Source organism: Melozone crissalis, unplaced genomic scaffold (assembly GCF_028551555.1).
Source record: "Melozone crissalis strain CALT ecotype California unplaced genomic scaffold, PUWL_Pcris_2 ptg000029l_1, whole genome shotgun sequence".
Lineage (NCBI taxonomy): Eukaryota > Metazoa > Chordata > Aves > Passeriformes > Passerellidae > Melozone > Melozone crissalis.
Genome location: NW_026535807.1, coordinates 2385894 through 2409691, shown reverse-complemented (window position 1 = coordinate 2409691; position 23798 = coordinate 2385894). Strand labels below are relative to the sequence as shown.

Below are 23798 nucleotides of genomic sequence, written 5' to 3'. Positions count from 1 at the left end.
CCTGTTGCATTCCACAGCAGCAGATAACCATTGTTTACATTTTGTTCCTGAGGCCTCACAGCTTCTCCGGAGAAAATATCCTAAGGAAAGGATTTTCCATGAAAAGACGTCTGCGTCAGTTCTGCACCAAGTTTCTCTCTGAAATGAATGAATTTTCAGACATTTTGTGATTATTTCTGCTTCAAACACACCTTTCCCACTCCCTGGTCTGTTGTGGGGTCAGGACATCAGGAATGGGCCTGCCTGCATCACAGAATGCTTGGCACTGTTCCTAAAACCGTGGTGCTCTTCAGCCATTCAAATCCATTTCTCCCAGACATTCCCTCAGCCAGTTTGGTGTGTGCAGAACACGAGTGGTGCCTTTGGTGAGAGAAATGGGGATTAAAAGCACAGAAGTTTCTGCAACTTCATCTCTTCCAGCAGTTTCTGATAATCCTACCATGAAATTACAAAAGCAGCGGGACCAGAGCAAACCTCCCTGGAAATTGTACTCCCTCCATTTGGAAAGGAAGCCAGATAAGGTGGAGATTCTTATCAGCTAAATGAGAGAGCTGTGTCACATGGACTACCCAGAGTCCCACCCTCAGCTGAAAACCCTCAGTCAGGGCAGAATCTGGGCTGGTGAGCAGTGGATCTGTGAATCCCTGCGTGTTGCAGCTTCCAAGGGGTTTGTCCTTGAGCCAAGGAAAGGAAAACAAGCCCAAAATTCTCCAGAGTGTCAGGATCTTTAGCTTATCAGAGTGACCCTGAGAAAAGTTCAAAAGTCTCTTTTCCCAGCCCAGTGGTTGAAGAAGGAGTCAGGGCTCTTCATTTCTCGGTCTCAAGGTTATTTTTTGTTCCTTATCTATAAAATTCTTTCTTCTGTCCAGCTGAGGTCAGCTCAGCGGGACAGACAGAGGCACTCTGCCTGCCCCCAGGGTGGTGTTATCTCTTTATACTAAAAACTACCTGTACAATATTTACAATTACTTCCCAATACCTATCACCTATGTTAGACAGTGAGCTTCTACTCTAAACCAGTCTAAAAGTGCCACCATCACAGCGGAAGATGGAGGTAGAGAAGAAGAAGGAGAAAGGCTGGACACACCCAGTTCCCTCCATTTGCTCCCTGAACCCCCACACCAAAATCCCCATAATCTACTTTTCCACCCCATGATAACTTCACTAATATTCTATTTAAAATGTCACGGCTTGCTGATCTTCATCTAAGGTTGGTAATTTGCGCCACGGGCCATAATCAAACCCGCAGGGGTTATGGGCTCTGTGCCAGGGTCTCTGAGCCCCCTGGCAGGGTCCTGGCACTCCAGGACAGCCAGAGGGATATCCTGGGTTCCCACAACAGAGCCAGCACAGAGCCACACTGGGCACCCACAGCATGACCTCGTGCCTCAGTTTCCCTCCTCTGATCCATCAGCTGGCAGACACTGTTCCACTGCTCCTGATGCTTTAGAGGGGTGTCACCCTGGTTTTTCAAGATTTTCTCAGCCTTCTGATGTTGACATTCTTGTAATGAACTTTCTCACACACTTTCTGTAAATAACTCATTGTTTTCCATTCCTTTGTGGAGGAGGAGAAATTTGATGGGCTGTTGGTTTGTGCAGTGTCATTGGAGAGGTGTCACTGTCACCCTCCAATCTACTGTCACTTTTGGAAATCTATAAATGTTGGAGTCTAATAAACTTCTCTTTTCCTTCACCTTGAGAACAGCGGTGTGAGCTTGTGTTGTTTCATGTCCTATAGTGACAGAGGGGGATAACCCTGGAGCTGTTTTACCCTGTTTTACCCATGGCACTGTCACTGTCCCTGGCACTGCACATCCAGACTCTGATCCATTCTGCCCATTTCCCTCATCTCCCGACGGATGGCTTTGTTTTCCTTTGGATGGCAATAGCAGGGAAGCTCTGCAGGCCCCAGAGAGGGAATTTCTCTCCCAGAAATTGTTTTGGCTGCTGGTTTAGAGGGAGCACTCGGGCTGCACAGCGGGTTAGAGGTTTTTCCCCTGTTAAAGTCACTTAAACTGCCACCTTTCCCTCAGCACTGATATCATTAGTGGTGACACATTGCTGCAGCCTCTCCACAGAGGTCACTCAGCCCTTTCTGGAGCTATCACACAAAGCTAAAAGCCATAAATATTATCTTTAACCGTCTCCTCTCCTGTGTGACTGCACAGCCACTGGAGGTGCAGGTCTAATTTCTTCCCTGAACATGCTCAGGCTCCTCTATTCCACCAAATCCATCAGTTAGGTTTGTATTTTCAATTTTCCCACCCCAAAATCCAAATAAATACCAATGTTTGGTATAAAACTCTAATGCCTGGGCAGCTGCATTCCCATCTGTCTGTGAGGGCAGAGCCACAGGGGAAAGGCTTGTCAGAGGGATCTTACAAGGAAAATCTGTGTTTCCTGCATCATTGAAATAGGAACAGCTATTCATGAATTCCTTTGCAAGAACCTGGGCTAAAGGCGTCCCTGCCCATGGCAGGGGGTTGGGATAAGATTATTTTATGGTCTTTTCCAATTCAATGTGTTCTGTGATTCTCTGAAAAAATTTACATAAAAAGAAACAAACAGACTCCTTTTTTTAAAAAAGGAGAGAATTCTTGTAGAGCTGAATGTGCTCCAAATATTTGTTGTTGCTGTTTAAGTACCAATCAGATTTTGAGCAGGATGAAGTCTGTGCAAAAATTGCCAGGAAAATCACCTGTGCCGGGCCGGAGGTGTGGTGAGGAAGGGTCAGGAGGTGGAACCCCCATCCCTGGAGGTGAGGAAGGGTCAGGAGGTGCAGTTCCCATCCCTGGAGGTGTCCCAGGAAGGGCTGCAGGTAACACTCAGAGCTCTGGGCTGGGGACAAGGTGGGCATTGTGTACAGGCTGGACTGGATGATCTCAGAGGGATTTTCCAAGCTCTGAGATCCTGGGATTCTGTGTAATGCCCCTTTCTCAGGTGGGGCTCCCTGAAGCTCCTGCTCAGGTCTCACACAGCCCTTCCTGTTCCCTGTGTGCCAAACACAGAGCTAGATGTTTAATGCCACATTTGGCCACTTTTCCATAATTTTTCCTACCTGTTAATAGGATTATCCACCCCCTGTGCTGCTGCCATGCCCCAGCCATGGTACCAGGGCTGCTCCATCCCCCTCTCCAGGTCTGACTCCATCACCTCAGCTCTCACTCAGCTGCCTGCAGCAAAGGAGAATCCTGGCTTATGAACCTGCTCACAATTGCTGCAGTTCCAGCCAGGAATAAACTGTTCTTAACCTAAATACTCCTCTGAGGACACTGAGCTGGGGGGGAAGAAGCATAACTGTGCTGAATCTGGTGCAGGCAGGGATAAGTGAGCCTGGACACGCTGGGTAAGTTGGGAAAGCAGCTGGAAAGAGAGGGGAGGGAAAGGGGAGCAGTGGTGAGCACAGCTGAACAATAATGACCACTTTAGGATGTAGTAAATGCAATGTTTCCAAATAAAACACAGCCTGTTGGAGCTACAAAGAATGGAAAGGCTGCCAAAGTGGGAGATTTGTCCAAAGGCAGCCCAAAAAATACCTGAAGGAGAGGGAAAAATCCGGGGTGTGAAAAGCCCTTCCATGGTGAGAGTGAGGAGAGGCTGAGGTTGGTGCTGGGCACCGCAGGGAGCTGCACCCATGGAATATTTGATATGGCAAATTAAAGAGTTATAAAAATGATAGAGCAAAGTGGGCAAAGCTCAGTGGAAGAAGAGCTGGTGTGGAATTGAATTTACAGGAAAAATATTTTTTTCACTTTAATGCCAAATGGCCACTAAGGTCAGCCAGGATCTACCACTGAATCTCAGAGAAATGCTGATAACAAGAGACTTCAGAGGCATTTTGGGATGCTCTGAGGAAAGCTGTGAGGAGTGCTGTTTGGGATTCCTCTGTACTTGAGGTATTTCAGCATTAATTGCACAGCTTTACTCAGAGATTACTCATTTTCAAGTTAGTCCTACTGAAGGTGTTGAATAATGGATGATATTAAACTTTGGGTTAGGGATTCAGGGGATTGATTTGGAAGACATAAGTGAGACAGCCCCAAAATCAAACTTCTGTCAAAAATTAGCAGAATGAAAGTTACATTTGAACTGAAGAACTGAGAAAGAAAAGCACCTTTCTCACTGATTCAGACAAAACAAAAATGACTAAGCCTGTCACGATTTTACCTCTTTGTCTGGCTGACTTTCTCAGCAAGATTGATTCCAAATCCAGCTAAGCCCTGAAAGGAATTAGCAGGAAACTGCTTTGTTGGAGGATGCTGAGGGGGTGGGTTGAGCAGCCAGGGAAGCAGCAGCAGCAATACCCAAAAAGAAAAGCCCAGCCCTGACTAACCAGGGGACCCTGTTGGGCTCACTGGAGTGTGAGTAAACCATAAAACCTCTCACTGGAATCCACAGAGGCAAAAGCAACGCTTTGAGGGAACAAAAAAGCAGGTGAGAAAGTGTTTGTGAGATCATAAAATCAGATAACGCAGAGCGGGAGGGAATTAGGGACCATCCAGTGCCAGCCCTGCACAGCCAAAGGTGCAAGAGATGCTCCAGGAAGGTCTCAGTGCATCAGTCAGCCCCAGAGCTTTGGGTTAAACTCTGCTTTCCTCTAAAGCCCAGCCTAACTCTGCACTTCTGTCAGAGCCCAGGACATTCCTCTGGCTGCCCTGGAGCACTCGAGACCCTGGCAGGGGGCTCAGATACCTTGGCACGGGGTTAAAAACACCTGTGCCTTCCATTTTAGCTCTTGGAAAAAACAATTACCAACCTTATATTAGGACTCACAAGCCATGAAAGTTTAAGTAGAATGATAGTTTGTTACAAGATATAAAAGCAGGATTTTGAGATTTTAGAATGAGGGTTCAGAAGCCAAGATGGAGAGATTTGGGTGTGCCTTGTCCTCCTTCTTTCTTCTTCTTAGCCTCCATCTTCTGAATGGTATTGGCACTTTTGGATGGGTTTAGGATAGAAACAGACTGTCTAACAAAGGTGATAGGTATTGGAAAATTATTGTAAGTAATGTACAGAATAAGTGATGGTGGCACTTTTGGATTGGTTTAGAGACAGACTGTCTAACATAGGTGATAGGTTTTGGGAAATTATTGTAAATAATGTACAGGTAGTTTTTAGCATAAAAAGATAACACCAGGCAGTCAGTGTGCCTGAACCTGACCTGCTGGAAAGACCTCAGTGGGTCAGAGAAAGAATTTTATAGAAAACAGCAAATAAACAACCTTGAAAAGCAGAACAGGAGAATCCTGACTCCTTCTTCAGCTGCCAGGCTGGGAAAAGAGACTTTCTGACACATCTTGGGGTCATCCTGACCACAGAGACTCCGAGACAATTCCAGCCCAGGCTGGGCTTGGAACGAGCAGGAAGAGCTGATCTCTTGTGAGCCACACACAGGGCAGGGACAGGGCATCTCTAAGCTGTTCCCAGGAATTCACATTCCTCAGAGGTGTTTCACTGTTAAAAAAAAACCCCTAATGGATGTTTCTGTTTTGCTTTTATTTCAGTGTTTTGGAGGAGCAGTAATGCTTTGGGTAAAATTCAAATCAATGCAAACCTCATAAGCCAATAAAATTTTATAGATGGTTATCCAATATGTAATTTGTTACACAATTTCTCTGTGGCTTCTGTTTATTGAGACATAAAGACTTTGCTTTTTTTAAGGGAGGTTTTATGCGAGGAGGGCATAAGAAGGAATAACCTTTCATACCTATTGTGCCATAAACTAAATTACTCTTAACCCAAACCATTAATCTTGTGGTGGCAGCCTAATGAGACCAAAGGAAACAGAAACAAACTGCCTGGAATCTTCTTGAAGGGATAACTTTTATTTCCATCAAGCCTGTGGCTGCCCAGCTTGGCCACATGGATGTCGCAGTTGATAATATCAGAAAATATAATAAAAAGTAATCCAGGAAAATGATGAGGGCATAAAGCTTGGGACAGGGAATGAGTGCAGAAGAGATGTTCAGGTGTAGCTGCACACTCTGGTTATTTCCTGGCAGGAATTTCCTGCTGGATGTGAGTAATGGAGGAAAGGGAAGGAGCTCTGAGCAGCAGCCTGGGGGCTGCTCAAATACAGATCAGCTTGGCTTTGGTGATTTGGATCAGGAGGGCTGGAAAAGCTCTCAGGAAGAATGATCCCCACGCCAGTGAGGAAATTCACTGCAGTGCCTGGTGCTTATGACTAAGATGTTCTTTCTCTAATACAACTTTTCTCTCTGCAATATCCTTTGGCCTGTACACAACATCATTTTTCCCGGTGTAATTTCAAAGCAAAGGAGCAAAACTCGGCAGCAAATGTGACCTTTTGTTTTTATGTTTTATTTTTTGGAGCCAAACACACAAATATAAAAGGAGCTTTTACTCAGTAGGTCCTGCTTGAAGTATGAGTGCACTGACCTGGAGATACACACAGAGTAAAAGCCAATTTGAGGCTGTCTCATAACTTAAGTGAAGCTCCAGTCTTGGGGAATCTGATCTAAATCTTGCCGAAATGAGTGGGATGTGTTCCCCTTTCCCTGGGCTGGATCAGCCCTTGCATGTTATTGTCTCCATTAATTCCTGGGTGATTTCTCCACCACACAGAGCAATTGTGGCTGTGGGATTTGCCTGGGTAAAGGAATAGAAGTACATGGTGGTGAACTTTTTTTGGTTTGCCTATAAAAGAAAGAAAATCTAAAGACAGTGGTATTGTGATGAAGGGAGGGATTATGAATTTGACTCCATGTTCTCAGAAGGTTAATTTATTATTTTATGATACAATATCATATTAAAGAATGCTTTACTGCACTAAAGAATACAGAAAGGACACAGATAAAAGGCTAAAAAGATAATAATGAAAACTCATGACTCTTTCCAGAGTCCCAACACAGCTTGGCCCTGATTGGCCAAAGAGTGAAAATAACCCACAGCAGAACCCAATGAAACAATCACCTGTGGGTAAACAATCCCCAAACACATTCCAAAAGAGCACAACACAGGAGAAGCAAATGAGATAAGAATTGTTTTCCTTTTCTCTGAGGCTTCCCAGCTTCCCCAGAGAAAAATCCCGGGCAAAGGAATTTTTCAGAAAATGTGAGTGCCACAGAGTGGATCCCTTCAGACCCCAAGCTTGCTATTTCCCTTGAAGGATGACAGATTTTTGTGAGAGGAGCAGACCAAGAGAGGAATAGAAATAATCCCTGTGTTGCTCTTAGCACAGAACTGGTGAAAAAAAATGGATTTGTGTCATTATGAGGCAACAACATTGTTTTATGTGTCAGGGGAAAAAGAGAAATAGTCCATTATTTAGATCAGCACCAGTAAATGGATGTTTTTAAGCCTGAAAAGCAGGGCCATCTCCTCCTTATCATCTCCATTCCATCTCCTAAACTCTTGCTGAACCTGTGAGAGAGCCTGGGCTGCGAGAGGGAGCGCGAGCCAAGGCTCAGAGTGACACAGAGTGACACCAGCAGGAGTTATTAGAGGAATTTATGAGCACAATCAGACACAAGCATGACAAGGAGTTGGGGAAGAGCTCAGTATCCAGGAAACAATCTGCATTATTAAGAGCAGAACTCCAGGGAAGGTGTGATGAGCTTGACAAAGTGCAGACACTTCACTACGGGATCCTCCTCAAAGTCTCTCCCTCTAAACCAGAAGCACTTTAAAGCCCATTAGAGACCAAACTCTATTTTGGGGTTTTACCACTGCAGCTCCAAGGAAATGTGTAGAAACTCGATGATGGAGCAGCTTTGCAGGGATGTGAGCTGAAAATGAGGCTTTTACAGTGTTTTTTCTGCAGCTGTTGGGGTGGGTTTGATAGTGCTGGGGGAGCAGCAGGTTGGGGTAGGCCAAGTCTCCAGAGGTGGCTCTGAACTGGTGTCAGTGCTGGTGTGAAACTGGTCTGAACCTCCCTGAAATGGGGCATAACCAGCACAGCTTCCAGAGAGCTCAAAAAAAAGATTTGGAAATGAAATTTTATTGTTAAATATTTTAGATCCTCGTCCCACGGAAAGAGTCCCCAGAGAGGAAGGAGAGTTGTAACCATGGGGTTTCACTGTTCAGGTTTACCAATCGAACTATAAATCAAAGGATTTATTTTTTCCTTTCAATATGTATCCCAAATTCAACAAAACACCTAAATCCATCTTTTGCAGCTGATATGAGAGTGATCCTACAGCAAAGAATGCACCTGAAAATTTGTTAATTAGCAATTTCTGTATGGAGCTGCCATTCCACAAAGCTGGCATTAGACAGACCCCGAAGCAGGGAGCTTAAATTCCAAAGACCCCTTAAATTCAATGTTTTCCTTGAACAAATCCTTGTTTTTCTCTGGAATATTAGCAGTGTTAAATCACCACCCTCCCGTTTTGAAGGCAATTTATCTTGGGCACTTTAAAAAAGGAAGGGGAAATTTGGGATGTTGAATTGTTTTGTTTTTATTGATGTGGAAAATGAAAGTGTGACTCCTTGATAATGCAGTCATGGATTTCTTGGGACAGAACATTTTTTTTCTTGTTCTAAATGTGGTGGTTTTGACTTAAAACAAAGGGCAACCTTTGCAAGAGGTTTGGTGAAATCATGTGCTTTGGTAGAGACTCCAAAAGGCAAAAAGTTGCTTTTGATAAAGGATGAAGGAATGATAAGAGAATGAGGAAAGATCCCCTTTGCTGTGGAAAGACAGATTTTGATATTCTTCAATTCTGCTGAACCAACAACTGTAAGAGTTTACAACAAACATTTTGATGCAGGAATGAAAGCAGAGAAATTTCACTTCTTGTGCCACCAGAATGGCACAAAATGGATTAAGGGTGCAGGAAGTGCTTGGGAAGTACACAGAAATAGGATGTAAAAGTAGAATGGAAAATACAGAGCAGGGGGATGAAAAGGGAGGTAGAACTAGCTAAACATGGAATTTTCAGAATATATGAAATATATTTCACAATAACATCATTGAAACCCTCAGGATTTTTCCCTCTGGAGATTTCTCTGGTTAATTTTGAGTTTTCCCTGCACTTTTCCTGGGTGCTCAGGACCGTGGTGGTGAGGGAATAATGGGAATAATTCCCCAACACCCGCTTAAGCAGCAAAATCATTTGCATCAGGACTTTGCCAAGTTCTCCTCACGGCCTGGGGTGAGACAGCAGTGCTTAATTCACTTTTTCTTTTCTTTGTTAAACCAGATCATTTGGCATTGTGTCCTCTCAATTATTCTCTGTGATTCCAACAACATATTTTGGTGCCTAAAGAGAGTGGAAATGAAAGCACTGAATAGAAGGGGATAAAAGAGGCTCCTTGGAGAGCTGATGCTGAAAGGCAACAGGTGAAAATCCTGTTAGATTGCAGTGTCCAGTTTAATAGATGAGGAAACAAAGCAGAAATGAAAAGGAAGTTCTGCCTCTGGAAAAAAAAATGCACTGCCAGGAGAAATAAATCTCTTGCTAAATATTTATATCCAGTCCTGGCCTTTCACAGCCCCTCACGTTTTTGAATTTGAGAATAGATTTATTTAAAATAACTGCATACATAAATAAGTGCATCCTAAATATACCTATCTGCGTATTAGGAGACTCTAAGTAAAATTATTATTCTTATCATAATCCAGATAAATTTAAAGAGTTCTTCTGCCAAATAGATTTGGTCCTGGTTCCCAGCTGGTGCAAATTTGCATTTTTCCATGAAGGTCAAGGTTTTCCTGCTCTCACCCTGGAGTAGCCAACCCTGTTTACCTGTTAAAAACCCAAAACTCCTCCAGAATATCAAGTTCAAGTTCTTTAGTGTACCCAGGAATGGAAAACTTTCCTAAATCCTGATTACTATTCCAGCAAACATTTTGCTTTCCTAACCTGTTCTGGGTCTGTAGGAATTGTCTGCTGCATATCCAGCAGATGCAAATGCATCAATCCCTGCGTGTGTGACTTGTTTGGAGTGCAGGGCAATTATCCAGGAATAAAATCAATTTCTAACAAATCATCTGCCATGTGCAAAGCAGGCCTCTAATAGTAATTAAAGTCATAAAATGGATTAATGTTTCTCTCTATCTCTTCCTTTTACCCACTGGTAAAAACAGCTCATACATGAGTTCTTGGAAAGAGCATGAACTGCAGAAGGAATTAATTAATAAGCAACAAATAATCACAAATAAATTCATTTTAGGCCTAGGATTACATAATGATTTTCAAGCACCTTGATACAGTTGTTCATGTGAAATGACTTTGAAGTGACTTTGAGGGAATTTAGATGTTCATATGGAACTTGTAGCAAAAATAAAAACATATTTAATGCATAAAAAGGGAAAAATAGATAATTTTGTTCTAAATGCACCAAAACATTATGCAATAAAATTAATCTCTGAATTTGTACCTCTATTTAGCTCCCATTGACATGTTCTTCTCCAATACACTCAAACACACAGTTCATAATCAAGTTTACTTCTCAAATTGCCAATTTAAACACAAAAAAAAAGTCTATAAGTTATTCCCTGACTTGAAACACAGCCATCTTCTCAAAATCTAAACTGTGGTTAATGTTAAAGTTGTTAAAGAAGGACATGGCTATTTATATTTATTAAACCCTAATAACTCAATAATTTTAATGGAGAACAGTGGAATTAATAACTCAACAATTTTAATGGAGAACAGTGGAATTTCTCTTCCCTCTGGGCAGAGTTTTCCTGTTGGATTAAGCCTTTTTCTGACCCAGAGATGGGGCAACTGAGCGGTGTTTTAAAAACTTTTATTCCATTTTCAATCTCATGTGAAGAGTGAATATATATATCTGAGACAATGCAGATATAATTCATGCCAGATATAATTCACAATCAGAAGCCAAGTATTTTTAATTACAATACATTATAAGCATTTCTTGGCCTGTCAGCTTTAGCCAGGCCATGCTGTAAAGGCCTTAAAGCCAATCCTCTAAAATTACCCCTCATGGATCCCACTACAATGCAACTTTCACAGTTCTATTTCTCCAAAGTGTCTAGAGTTATTTGCAAAGCTCTACAGATCCATTTCCCACACTTTCCCAATTTCCAGTCCTTGTCCTTCCTCCTGCCTGGCGTGGCTGGTGTGGAGCAGCCCCCTCAGGGCATCCCCTTCACCCACCCAGGGCTTGTGGGATCCCTCTTGGATCACCCAAACCCTTCTGGATTTTCCATAGGGGATCCTTTAGAAACTCCATCTTGGTGTTGTTTAAAGGACTTCCTCCTCTTCCTCCTCTTCCACCTCTTCCTCCTCTTCCTCCTCTTCCTCCTCTTCCTCCTCTACTGCATTCCACCAGCATCCAGCTCTGGAGCTCCAGCAGAAGAGGGAAATCATTTGTATTCCTCATCCCATCTCCAGATCATCTTCAAACCTGTCTAGACATCAAAGCAATCTGTTTGCTGCTCTGATTATTCCACTTGGCTGTGTCCCCTATCTTAAAATACATAGATTATGCTGAATTAAGTCCAATTTCATCCGGAAACCAACTGATTATTTTCTTCCTTTTCGTCATTATCCAAGAGATTCTAAATGATAGCAATAAACAGCAACGGCATCACCAAGGAGGAAGGGGATGGGAAGGATCCTCATTTCACACTGAATCATTACTTGTTAAACAATAAGCCTTGAAATTAACTTTCCCTCCTGACACCCCTACATGCACAAATGCAAATAAAATGATTACAGCCTTCATCTTGGGCAAAAATAATGGTCATGGATGGTTCAGCTAATCTTAAAGTCACCCTGGAATTGCAGCCCTGCTTGCTCCTATTTCTGTTGGTTAGAATTCCACCTAATCATGGTTTAAATCCATGGTCAGCCAGGTCAGCCCAGATCTAGTCCTGGCCACTTTATTTATTGCTGCACTGCAGTATATGGCTATTAAAAAATCCAAATATTTCCTGACAGCTCTCGGGGGAAATCTACAGTTCATAATTTCCTTTCATGGTACTATTAATACTTCCTGACAGGCTGAAAGCCAGTTGTTAATAATCTGGAAGATTGCCAGGTTCTTGTCTAAAATTAGCTTCAGTTTCACTTTTTTTTTTTTTTTGGGAAATTTTAACCCTGATCCAGAAATTTCTGAGGCAGGAGTGGCAGGTGGATGCCCTGGTCCCCTTCTGCAGGTGTTTGTCCTTGAACCTCCTGATTCAAAAGAACATTTCTCCAACTCCAAAACTCCAGGGATGTTTTGCTCAACTCCACATTCCCTTTGGGAAGAAACTTTGGTGGATTGGAGTTCTCTGTGTCCAGTGGGCAAAAAATTGCCTTTATTTTTTTTTTTTTTTAAGGTGTTGTGAAGGCCAGCAGCTGGAGGACCAGGTGTGTAAGAAGTGCAGCAGCAAAAATAATAAATACTAAAGATACTGTTTATTTGAAAGGAGAGCCCCATAAAGATATCACAATGCCTTTAATATTGATTTTAATAAAAAGATCTGGGATATTGAATGTGAAGAAGCAGAAGATTAAACTGCCAACACCTAATAAGAGACTTTAGGGTGGCAAAGATGAAAGCATTGCTGGGATATCAGGCTCAGAGAGAAACAACTGCTGCATGAGATCTTGAAAGAGATGAAGTCTTCAAAATATCATTGTAAAAGTTTATCAACAATTCCTTTATTAACCTCCATATCTTTGAAGAAACTTGCACACTGTCTTTTGATGATATTCTCATTTTGATCCTCTTTTTACTGAAGAAATGGGAATTTTGCTGCTGACTTCAGTCAAAACAGAATCAATTTTTTTAATCATTATTACACTGATAATATTTGGAAGGAGGTTTTCTTAAGCTTTCACTCATAGATATGAAGTAGATATTAAACTTTTCACCTGGGAAGAACAATGTGTGCTCTTCATTCCCAGTGCTTGGTGCCATCCAGATCTGCAGCTTTAGTGTTTGTGAACAAGTTAAAAGAAAAGTAATAATTGGTTCAAAAGTGATATTATCAGATTTGGTAAATTTAACACTTTTAAATCTCTTCAAAAACTTTATTTCATAGTGTATTGCATTGAAAATTGATCCACACCTACATTTCAGCCAGGCCTTGGAAGCATTTTTATCAGACTTTTTCCATCTCAATGTTTGCTCAGCAATTGCTGCAGTCTGTATTAAATGACTGTGAGAGAATCTTCCTGTTGTTGGAAATTATCTTGATGATGAAAACTTCCAAACTCTAATTCACATGGAAAATGTTCTTTCATTCTCTCCTGTAGTTCCCACAAATCTCTGAAGGCTGAACTGATGTTTTCATCCCACCAACACTTCCAGGACAGAGTTCACACAGGTGTTGGAGGTTCATTCCCACTCATTTAGGGATTAAAATGAGAGCAGCATTGTTTTAACCAAAGAATGAGCAATCAGCCCTTTCAGGCTGATTACTGGCATTGCATAGTGTATAAACTTTAAAAAAGGGTGTCAAAATACAGCTTAAAATGGGGTTGTATGAGATAGCTACACCTGCACGAGGGCTAGGACTGGGTTATTCTCTGTAATATTCATTATCACTTAAGCACTTTGCTGTTGAAAGACATTTTAATGCTGATTTGTCAACAGCACAGCCCACTGGGGTTTCTACCTTTCAGCCTTTGTATTTGGGTTAAGTACAGCAAACTCTCTCATTGGCTCTTGCCTGTGCAGCCAGGGTTATTTACAGCTGGAATGCCCACACAAGGTTTGGCACACAGCAAATAATCAAAATAATTTAAAAGATATTTAAATCCCTCCTTGTCTTGTACTTGGCTGTTAAAGAACGTGTGAATCCTGACAAGGATGTTTAGAATCATGGAATGGGTTGAGTTGCAAGGGACCTTAAAGCCCATCCAGTGCCACCCGTGCCATGGCAGGGACACCTTCTGATGCCCTGTGCAGGCTGCCCTGGAGCAGAGGCTGGGCAGAGTCACAGAATAAAGCTGGGATTTATTCAAAGCATCTCCTCCATGGATCCACCTTGGGCAGCACCAGAGCCCAGCCAGGGCTGCACCCAAGATGAACCAAAATGGCCCCAAAATGCACGGCCGGGCACGGGGTCTGTCCCTGGGATCAGTTCTGCTCCATTTGCGCCTTGCAGTTCATTGTCCCATTCCAGCTTTAGCCCCTGCAGTCCCACCCTGCTTGTTTTTCTCTCTCCAGCCCACGGGGTTTGTGCTCCTGGGCTGAGATTCGGATCATTTGTCCTTGGTGCCCAGCTGGAGCAGGAATTGTTTTGTCTCCCTGCTCTGTGCACAGAGCTCACCATGCCCTGATATGAAGCTCAGAACTGCACACTAAAGAATGTGAAAAATAGAAAAGCTAAACCTGAGGCATCACTTCCACTATCCCAGGCTGCTCCAAGCTCCATCCAGCCTGGCCTTGGGCACTTCCCAGGATGTGCATCCACAAATTCCTCATGCCAGGGCCATTTCAATGCTGGTGAATCCATCTGGGACAGTGAGTGAGGCCTCATCAGACACTAGAGAAAGTCCATCCCATTCCTCCTCAAATGTCTTAATTTGGGGAGTTTAAGGCACCAAAAGCCTCTGTAGTGTCCCACCATGTAGGATCTCAATGTCACCTGCAACACAACAAGCTGTTTGCTTGGAGTTAGGAAAATGTTTTGAAAACACAAGATTTAAACCCTCCCCGAAGGCTCCATGCACTGAATTTGAATTGCAAATGAGCCACAATATTTTCAGTTTCCCTAGAAAAAGTAAGCAATAGCAGTCAGGAGTGAAAACCAAATGGAAATCCAAGTCCTTTTGTGAGAGAGGAAAAACAGGAGCAATCAGTATCGGAAACCTTTGTTAAATAGCACGGGGTGCTTTTCTCCCTCAAAATATGGTTCAATAATTCTAAATAAGCACTGAGAACTCCAACAGCATACGTAAATCTTGCTGGAGCCTGGCAAACTGGTCGCTTCTGCTCCTGCCCTGGTAGCTGCGAGTGTTTGCTATTCACTCTGCTATGGATATCTGGAAAATAGTTTGAGTGCAGAAAGCGCCTCAGGGATAAAAAGTTTGAAAAGAAAAATGTAGCTGTATATCATTGGCATTCATGAGAAAATTCACATTAGATGCCTTGGAATCAGGTGCTCAGGAGACAATAGAGAGATCAGGAGCAATGGTGTGCCAGGAATGCAAGCCTGGCTGGGACAGACTTATTTCCTGGCGCATGAGGAATACAAAAGTGTGGAAGGCCAAACTCAAAAGATAATAGAGATATGTGGAAGCTGGTGGGAGGGAAAGCTGAGGCTGCAGAATAAAAAGGCTTTGCATGCACTCTCTGGATTAAAGCCTTTCCCTCCACATTTCCATTCCTTTCTTCTGCCATACAGATCTCATTCCATACATGGTCACACCAATAAACCTGGAGTGAAGCTCCCCCACCAGCACCACTGTGGAATTTGGCCCCAAATCCCTGTTGTTACACTTTTTATTTTTTTTCTCCCACCAGGTCAAAAAGTTGCTCTTTCTGCAAGCACAGATACATTTTGCCATGGGTAAAAATGTCAATTTGCTGGAATTTAGCTGAGAGCAAAATCTCATCATTCCCTGGGCCTGACAGGTTTTACCCCAGTTCAATGTCACATCACCACCTGAACCAACTTTTACTTGCAGAAAACTTTACAGAAAATTGTGGCAGAAGTGGGAAATGGGGCCTATTTTCATAAAAATTCAGATGACAGCAGAAGAGCAGCTTTGTCTTTTGTCACAGATTTGGTCCTGTAAATGTTTTGTTACTCAAAAAATAAGTGATTGTAGAAATTAAGAGTCTTGAAAACCAAAGCCTCGGCACCAGGTTGGGCTCAATAAAGAACAAGACATTGGCATTTATGTTAATGTCTTAAATATATGTCAGATTATTTTAATTAATAAATGAATGTACAGCCTGTTCCCTTCTAAATGCCAAGGAAAACAGCAGTACAACTGAAACCTCCAGCCCCACAACAAGACAGCCCTACATGTGCCAAGGGCCAAGTCAACACTCAAATCCCACTTTTAGACTGAATTTTTCAATATCCCAGATGTTCAGGAGGGAATGTTTGATGACAGCAATAGTTTTGTGTACTTTCTTTCCAATATTACCCAGAGTGTCTGCAAGGAGGAGCAGGTGCAGCTCAGCTCTGACCTGGGAATTTTATCCACCTTTTTCCATTTATTCACTTCCTGGATATCCCAGTGTGTCCCACACATTTAAATGTCCCAGGAACAAAAATCTCTCCTTCCCCACAGATCAGAAGTGAAAATGACAGGTATAAATTATCTGAGGACTGAGTTCTTTCCTATGGACTTGTTTTCTCTAATGGGAAAACAACAAAAAATGATGTTGCCTCCTTCTGTAACAAACATATTTGTATAAATAACATCCTGCTGACAAATGGACACGCAATCAGGATTTTTAGGGGGAAATGTAATGTTTCCCCCATGATCATATTTAACATATTCTGTTTTCCATCCATCTCTCTGCTCAAACCATGGCATAACAATTAGAATAAGTGATAGCAGCACATCCAGGAAACAAAGGGTATGATGGCAGAATTTATCTTGTTACATTTCTTGATTTAATGCCAGTCTGGGATTTCTGGTCTGAACCAGATTTTTCTTATGCTATAAATATTTCAGTTTTTTCATTTATTCTTGATTTAGTTTGACAGTAAATAATCCCATGGAAGCAGCTGTTGGAAAGATGTTGTAAAAAATATTAAGTGCCTGCTCGCCAGTTCAGTCCTTGTGTATGTCAAAGGGAAGGGAATAAAACAGTTGGGTAACTTAAAGGAAATATTTGTGTGTGTGTGTGTATATTTACAGTAATGCCCCATAATTTGCAGTCCTAGGAGCAGAAGAATTACAGTTCTGAGAACTGATCAATGCCTTCTATGAATACAAAGAGTTTGGGTTGTATATTCTGGATACTGGCAGCTGCAGGTTCTTGTTTCAGGGTTCGAAAAGACTCATCCATAACCCAACAAGAGGAGAATAGATAGCAGGAAGGGTTTCAAAAGGATATTTCCTTGCAAAAAAAAAAAAAAAAAAGGATCTGTCCTCTTGGAAAAGGCAGGGTCTGGCCAGTTATTTGGCTTTTATTGGTAATTTTTTGTTTGGAATATTTTTTGTTTGGAATATTTTTTGTTTGGAATATCAGGAAGCATCTTAATAACTCTGGATGGTCTAAGTCCATTCCCAATTTTATTTGGCAACTCCTGCACCTTTAGAAGGGATTTCTGCACTAAATAACTCACACACCTAATGTAGAAGGAGCAGAAATTGAATATATTTGGGAGATCTTGAGGAAAAGGAGTTGGATGGGACCAGCACTGAGAAAGAAAATGAGCACAGAAAAATACCCAGCACAGGAGGGGAATCCAGATTGAAATGCCAAGGAAAATGTGCAAAATTCGTGGCAATAACTGCAGCAAAAGGGGATAAATTGCAGACAAACGCTGGTTGTTATCTGCTAACAGCCAACTTGGCACCCACCAGGATGATTGGTCAGCAAATGGGAAATTTGAGCCTCCTCACCCTGGGGTGCTGCACACAGGCCCTGGGTGCTTGGGGAATCTTCTCCCTCCTCCAGGGAAAAAATGTAAAACTGGGACAGGTAAAGTCACAAAATTAATACAGGAGGAATGAGATGACATCAAAGTAATTAATTAAAATCCTAACTTACAGTTTTTGATCTGAAGGGATACATTCTGTTCAAGGACGAGGGAAAACAAATTTAAAGAGGGTATTTATTTTTTTTTGTCTCAGATATCACAGATATGTACGAGAGCTTCAAGACAAATATTGACAAGCAGGAGAAAGGGTGTGAAATAAATATGATGTGATTCACTAAGGGAAAGCACCAGGTTTTCCACTGAAGCAGAAATAATCAATGCCTACCTTCAGTATCACCAGGTGGTTTAAAGGAGGGGTTGGAGTGGAACCTGGACTGAAGGCAAGTGTTCTAAAAAAGCACCCAAAAGTATTAAAAAAGAAAGGAAATATTGATTGAGGCTGTTTAGGTGCCACTTTGGGCAGGGTTGATATATAAAGGTACAACCCAGCTCATCCTTCTCTGTTTCTACTTTGGCAGAATTATAATTTAATACTTTTTAATCCTTTTCCTTTCAAACACTTATAAATTTTGCAAATGTTCTTCAGTAGATCACAGCTGTGTGTGAAGTAGGACATCATGAAAAGCTGAAAGAAACTCTGGGGTTTTTCCATCCTCTTTTCCCAAAATTTAGAAGCTTGTCAAGTTTTGATCATTCCTCAGGATTTTAAGGGTCTCCCTTGAGACCACCTGCATATTTATAGTTGAAGTTTATAGAAAATTTTAACAGAATTAAGTCCCTTCCAGAAGATTTGGATTTCTTAATTTTCTAAAAAACATCTCTCTCACCCCTATGAGCAATAAGTTCCAGGGCAACCCTGGATGAGATCTTTTCACACTGCTGTGAAAAATGAGTCAAGTGAGAAGAGAATATGGATCCATAAGTGTGCCTCATAATTGTAATTTCTCAGTGGAAAATTTTCAGCACTTAAAAGGTTTGGAATGATTTTACAATTTTGTAAACTCATTTTATTAAGTGATTTCTAGTTTCAGCTGCTTTATGAACTGATCCCCCACAGTAAATCACTCGTTTGCCCTTTGGGAGTATAGGCCAAACAGATACTTTTTCCTGGCTTAATTCATCATCTGTTGACTGAAATGTCAAAGGAAATTAGAGAAAATTGTTATGTAAATCCTTACTGGGGATGGTTCATTTCTGAAGGATCAAACTTCCCACAGAAAAGGTGTTTTTGTCTTTTTACATGGAGTGAGTGTGACACTGTGATCCCTTCTGCTCCCGTGGGAGATCAATGATTGATCACATATTCACCAAAGGATCCTGGCTGGGATCAGAACCAAACCACGATGGAATCTTGGAACCCCAGACTGGTTTGGGTTGGGAGGGACCTTAAATCGCACCCAGTGCCACCCCTGCCATGGCAGGGTCACCTCCCACTGTCCCAGGCTGCTCCAATGTCCAACCTGGCCTTGGGCACTGCCAGGGGCACATTCTGGGAATTCCATCTCAAACCCTGCCAGGGAACAATTCCTAATCCCCAATATCCCATACAAACCTATTCTTTACCAGAGGGAGCCATTCCCTGTGTGCTGTCCCTGCAGGCCTTGTCCCCAGTCCCTCTCCAGCTCTCCTGGAGCCCCTTCAGGCCCTGCAAGGCCTCTGAGCTCTGCCTGGAGCCTTCTCCTCTCCAGCTCCCCCAGCCTGGATCCAGAGGGGCTCCCTTTGATGGAACAAGAAATATCTTAACATTTGACGAACATTTAGCAGTTGAAAAAAGCCCATTTTTTCCAAACACCTTTTCCTCCATCCCTGCACAGTCTGGCAGAGGGAGCACAGGCAGATTTTTCTTTCCTACTTGGAGAAACTCCCTCCCATCCAAGAGGTCTCTGTGCCACATGGAGGGGATGGGAGGAACCCCAACATTACCTGTGATTTTCATTTTGGAATTATTTTGGTGCCAGGATGATCCTATCCCATTGCATTTGCAGTGCCTGAGTCTCCAAAAGGTGCAGTGGAAGGTGATTTTACCTGGGGAAATTTGGGGTATTGATTTGGAGTCTGTGCTTTAATTGCCCAATATCTCTTCCTGTTTTTGCAGAGTATCCAGGTAGTCACAGGAAGACACACTTTACTTTCTTCCACTGATTGGATGGGAGGAATTTTTGACCTTGGAAAGTGGAGATGGTGTTGCTATGGAAACTAATAAGTCTGCTGCCATTCATGAGCTGCAGCACAGGTAAAATGTTCCACTATTAGTGCTTGTGATTGATAAATCTCTGTCAGTGTCATAGTTCTTGGAGAAAGGAGCAGCAATTACCAAAATTAACAGCCCTTTTTTGTATGAACAAGTGACTAAGGAGCTTTTCATTAGGACACACTTTAATTTTAAACAACTCCAGGTGCTGCCTTTGAACCAGAAAAGCACTTTTCAGGAGCATAAGAAAGCTGGAATCCAGGTAATAGCTTTAAAAAATAGTCTAAGCTGCAACAGTGAGAAAGAAAAACAATTGTTACTTGGGGGACAACATCATGAAAACATTTCATGGCCACAATATCAGCAAATGAAGCTGGATTGAAAACCAGACCAGTTTGGGTGCATTGAATTAATGGTTTGGATTCCATATTTCCTATCACAACCTCCAAGGGCTTCCATGCCAGTGAAGTGTCTTTAAATCACAGTTAACTGAGAGGCAAATTAAAGTATTTATTTATGAAGGGTGAGAATCATAAGGACTGTCAATATAAATGCACAAAAAGGAAGGAAAATCTTGCTTAAAGCCCAAAGCAAATGCAATGACAATGGAGTGGTGATGGACCCTCATCCTCCCACCCTGACACTCCTCAGGTTGGATCAGAGGACAAAATGTGCTTGGAAGAAGGAGAAATGCCTCTCCCCATTCCCCTTCTTGATTATCCCCTGTGTTTATTTAAAATACCAACAGTTTGTAGCATATTGTGAGTTAAAATATTCTTTTCTGCCTGGCTGGGCATTGCTCACAGTGAGGGTTTGGTACTCTGAGTTCACTCCTGCTCTGAACCTTTCTTCTAATTAAAAGCATATAACTTGACAATGCTGCTTCATAGAGCCATAAAAATGGAATTAACTCATGTGGCTCATTACAGCTCCTCTCCAAACAGGCACTGAGTGGGAACTGAACTCTTTGAGGCTCTAATGAATTTGGGGATGGACTGACCCCTCACACTTGGCTGTGATAGAAACCATGACAACTGACTTTTGTCTCCAATTAATGCATTGAACTCTAAATAGCCAGGATATTACTCATGTACTTACAAGGAAATTGTATTAAAGTAACCTCAAATGGTACTTAAATTAATTATGTAGTGCATGAGTCAGCAGCTGTTTGAAGTGGAGAAACAGAGCAGAGGGCAGACTTCAGTACCATTTTAAAATACAATTTAAATGAACCTCAATGCTGTTTTATCTAAATGTGAAATGTAAACCTCAGGATAAAAAAAAAGAGCAAATCTCAGGATCAGACTTTCTGTTAAATCAATACAAAGTTGCTATTTCAGTAACAAACAGCCAGCACGTTAAGGACTAAAAATCTTGGAGTATATAAAATATTGTGATATATAAAATATTCCAAGTGAGCAGTCGCTCATTTAAGCCCAGCTTTGCTGAACTAATCTCAACAACCACGTGTTTAGGACCCAAATGGTCCCTTTAATTCCTCATTGCCCCACTCAGCCCTCTTGGGCTCCTCTCACAGATCCTTCCCTCCTTTACTACTCTGAGTAAAGCACTTGTAGCAGTCTGTCAGAGCACAGGATTCCCCTGCAATTCCTCGATTTCTTGGGAAATATTGGGAAATGGATGGTGGTCCTGGAATCTGAATGACTGGAGGAGCAGGAGAGATGCATGAGGGACAAGATATTCTCACACCCCTGACTTGTATCTCCAAAAAGAATCTTTTCCTTATTTTTTTTTTTCTCATTTCCCCCCTGCCCCAGGCTTTAATTTTTGAAACTTTTGTCATCTTCATCATTCTTGCCAGAGGATCCTCTTTAACAAGCCCAGTCCCAGGCTTTCAACCTGAGTTAAAAGGTACTGGGAGCTCACTTTTAGATGAACATGTTCAGCTTTTAAAGACTTAAAAATAGCTAAAAATGCAAATGTTCCATATTCCCAGGCACCAAGAGCAGCTCACAACGGCCCTTTTGTCCTGCTCCTGCTCTCAATTAAAGGAACAGCAAAAGCTCCCACTGACTTCACTGGGATAAGTTAATTTATTCCGGGGTATAAATTAACTCCATTGATTTCAGCAGAGCTCCGCTGATTTTCACTCCATGACATTCTGAAATATGCCTGATGGTAACAGTCAAACTGCACTTATGGCAAAACTTCTCTGATTTATCACATGGAAGGCTCACATCAATTTAGGAATAATAGAAAAGAGTGGGAAGGTGAGGAAGCAGCCCTGGTGCTGAGCAGAGCAGTTTTGTGGCTGGGGATGGAAGGGTAATTCAGGGTGTTGGATGGCATTGGTCACTCATTTCCTCCTTGTTTCTACCTCAATTCCACCTGACATGCAGAATGAAAATGATTCTGACCTATAAATTAATTTCAAATCTCAGGATTAAATGTGCTGTGCAGAAGAACTGGATATTATTAGCCCCCCAAAATGGCAATTCAATTACTCAAAAATCAAACTGCCCTCTATATTCTCTTTATAGGCAAAAAATCGTGGCAAGAATAATGTTCCCTCCAACTCTTATTTTCCAGCAAAGCTTTTTTATGTGTCTCAACGAGGGTCTTTAGGGTTTTCTTGCAGTGCCTTAGGGGACAAAATAAAATAAGGTAATGCATGCACAGTGACACAGCGAGGGAACAGATTAGATTTTTTTTTTTTCATAACCCATTGCTATTTAAATGAGATAATCTGATCTAAGCAGAGCACCAGAGGCAAGAAGGGTGATGAAGATAAACTCAGAGATCATTACTTTAAATTCTGTGTACTTGCTATAGGGATGTACAACAACCATTTCCTGACATCATTGAAATTTAAACATTATTTGATATGAATATGTTAGGAAAGAGCCTTCACTTTCTGGATTAAAGATGCAGACAGGATTTTGGGAAGTTGAAATGAACAGACCTGTCCAAAGTGCTCAATAAAATAAAATAATTGTCTCTTAACACCAAAACTCTCTCAGGTTTTGCTCCTACGGCTGCTCCTGGATTGTGCTGCTTCCTCTGGAGCTGTTGTGCAAGGCAGGTTGCCAAGAATATCTTAATGAGACAGAGTTTTATTTTCATTTTTAGTATCATATTTCTGTCCTAAGTGTCCATCAGATGCAGCTCAGACTGTTCTTTGGGGATGCGAGCTCAGGTTCTCCATCAGGATGGAGGAAATTCCCTCACCTGTCTCTCTCTGGTCCCTCCATTCTCTCCTGCATCAATAAGGAATTACCTCCTGATAATTCCAAGGGTCCGTCTTCCTCCTGGACTGCTGATCCCAATTTTCTGTGTCCCTCCTGTTCCTAAAGGGAAATGAGACCTCTTTGACCTGATTCCTGGTGGCTTCTTCCCTTCCAATAAATCCCTTTGCACACATGGAGAAGTGGCCCTGGTCACTGTCCTTTGTCACTGTCCTTTGTTCTGCTGATGGTCTTGGCCCCACCATGGAAGCAAAGGGAATTCCAGGATTAAAGACAAGGAAAAAGCAGAATGGCACTGAATTCTATCAGGCTGTGGACAGCAGAAATATCCCAAGCCAGTCTGACCTGAATTTGGAAATGAGGCACCAGCTGCATTTTCACACAGCCCTTTGGCTCCTGGCCTCCAAATCAATCCAAGGTGCAACCCCAACCTCCCAGGCTGGGCTTTTGGCCCATCATTTTGGAAACTGTTAAATTAGAGAGAGACATTTCCTGATGCAGAGTGTCCTGATCCTCCTCTGGGTCACAGCAGGATGAATGTTGAACACATCACATCCCACACTCTGCCTGCAGTGTCTGGCAGATTTATTGTTGGCATAACAGCACCTTTAGGGATGGAACAGCACACCATATATTTTAAGACAAGTGACATCTTTGCTATTTCTAACAGCAAAATGTGGAGATGAACTAGTCCAGCCTGGAAATGTTGAGGCTTCCCTGAACAACCAGAAGCACCTGGAGATGTGCTGATGAGTCAGACAATGATGATAATTAGGTGTCCCTCAGACAGCACGGAGGTTTTTGTGGTTTTGGGAAATAAAAAGCTGGATTTCTGTGAAGGACTCACAAGGCTGGTACTGCAATGTCCCTCCCAGGAGAGGCAGCAGTGATGCTTGGAGAAA

General features: G+C 42.2%; 1 protein-coding gene across 3 annotated transcripts in view; it reads left to right on the top strand.

Annotated features, from left to right (window-relative positions):
• CNTN6 (contactin 6) overlaps positions 1 to 23798 on the top strand; it is a 129774-nt gene that overhangs the window by 4178 nt on the left and 101798 nt on the right. For all 3 annotated transcript variants that reach the window (XM_054280993.1, XM_054280991.1, XM_054280992.1), the window contains exon 2: positions 19595 to 19732. In XM_054280993.1, the coding sequence (XP_054136968.1) occupies positions 19678 to 19732 (55 nt within the window). In that variant the 5' untranslated portion in view covers positions 19595 to 19677. The remainder of the gene's footprint in view (positions 1 to 19594; positions 19733 to 23798) is intronic.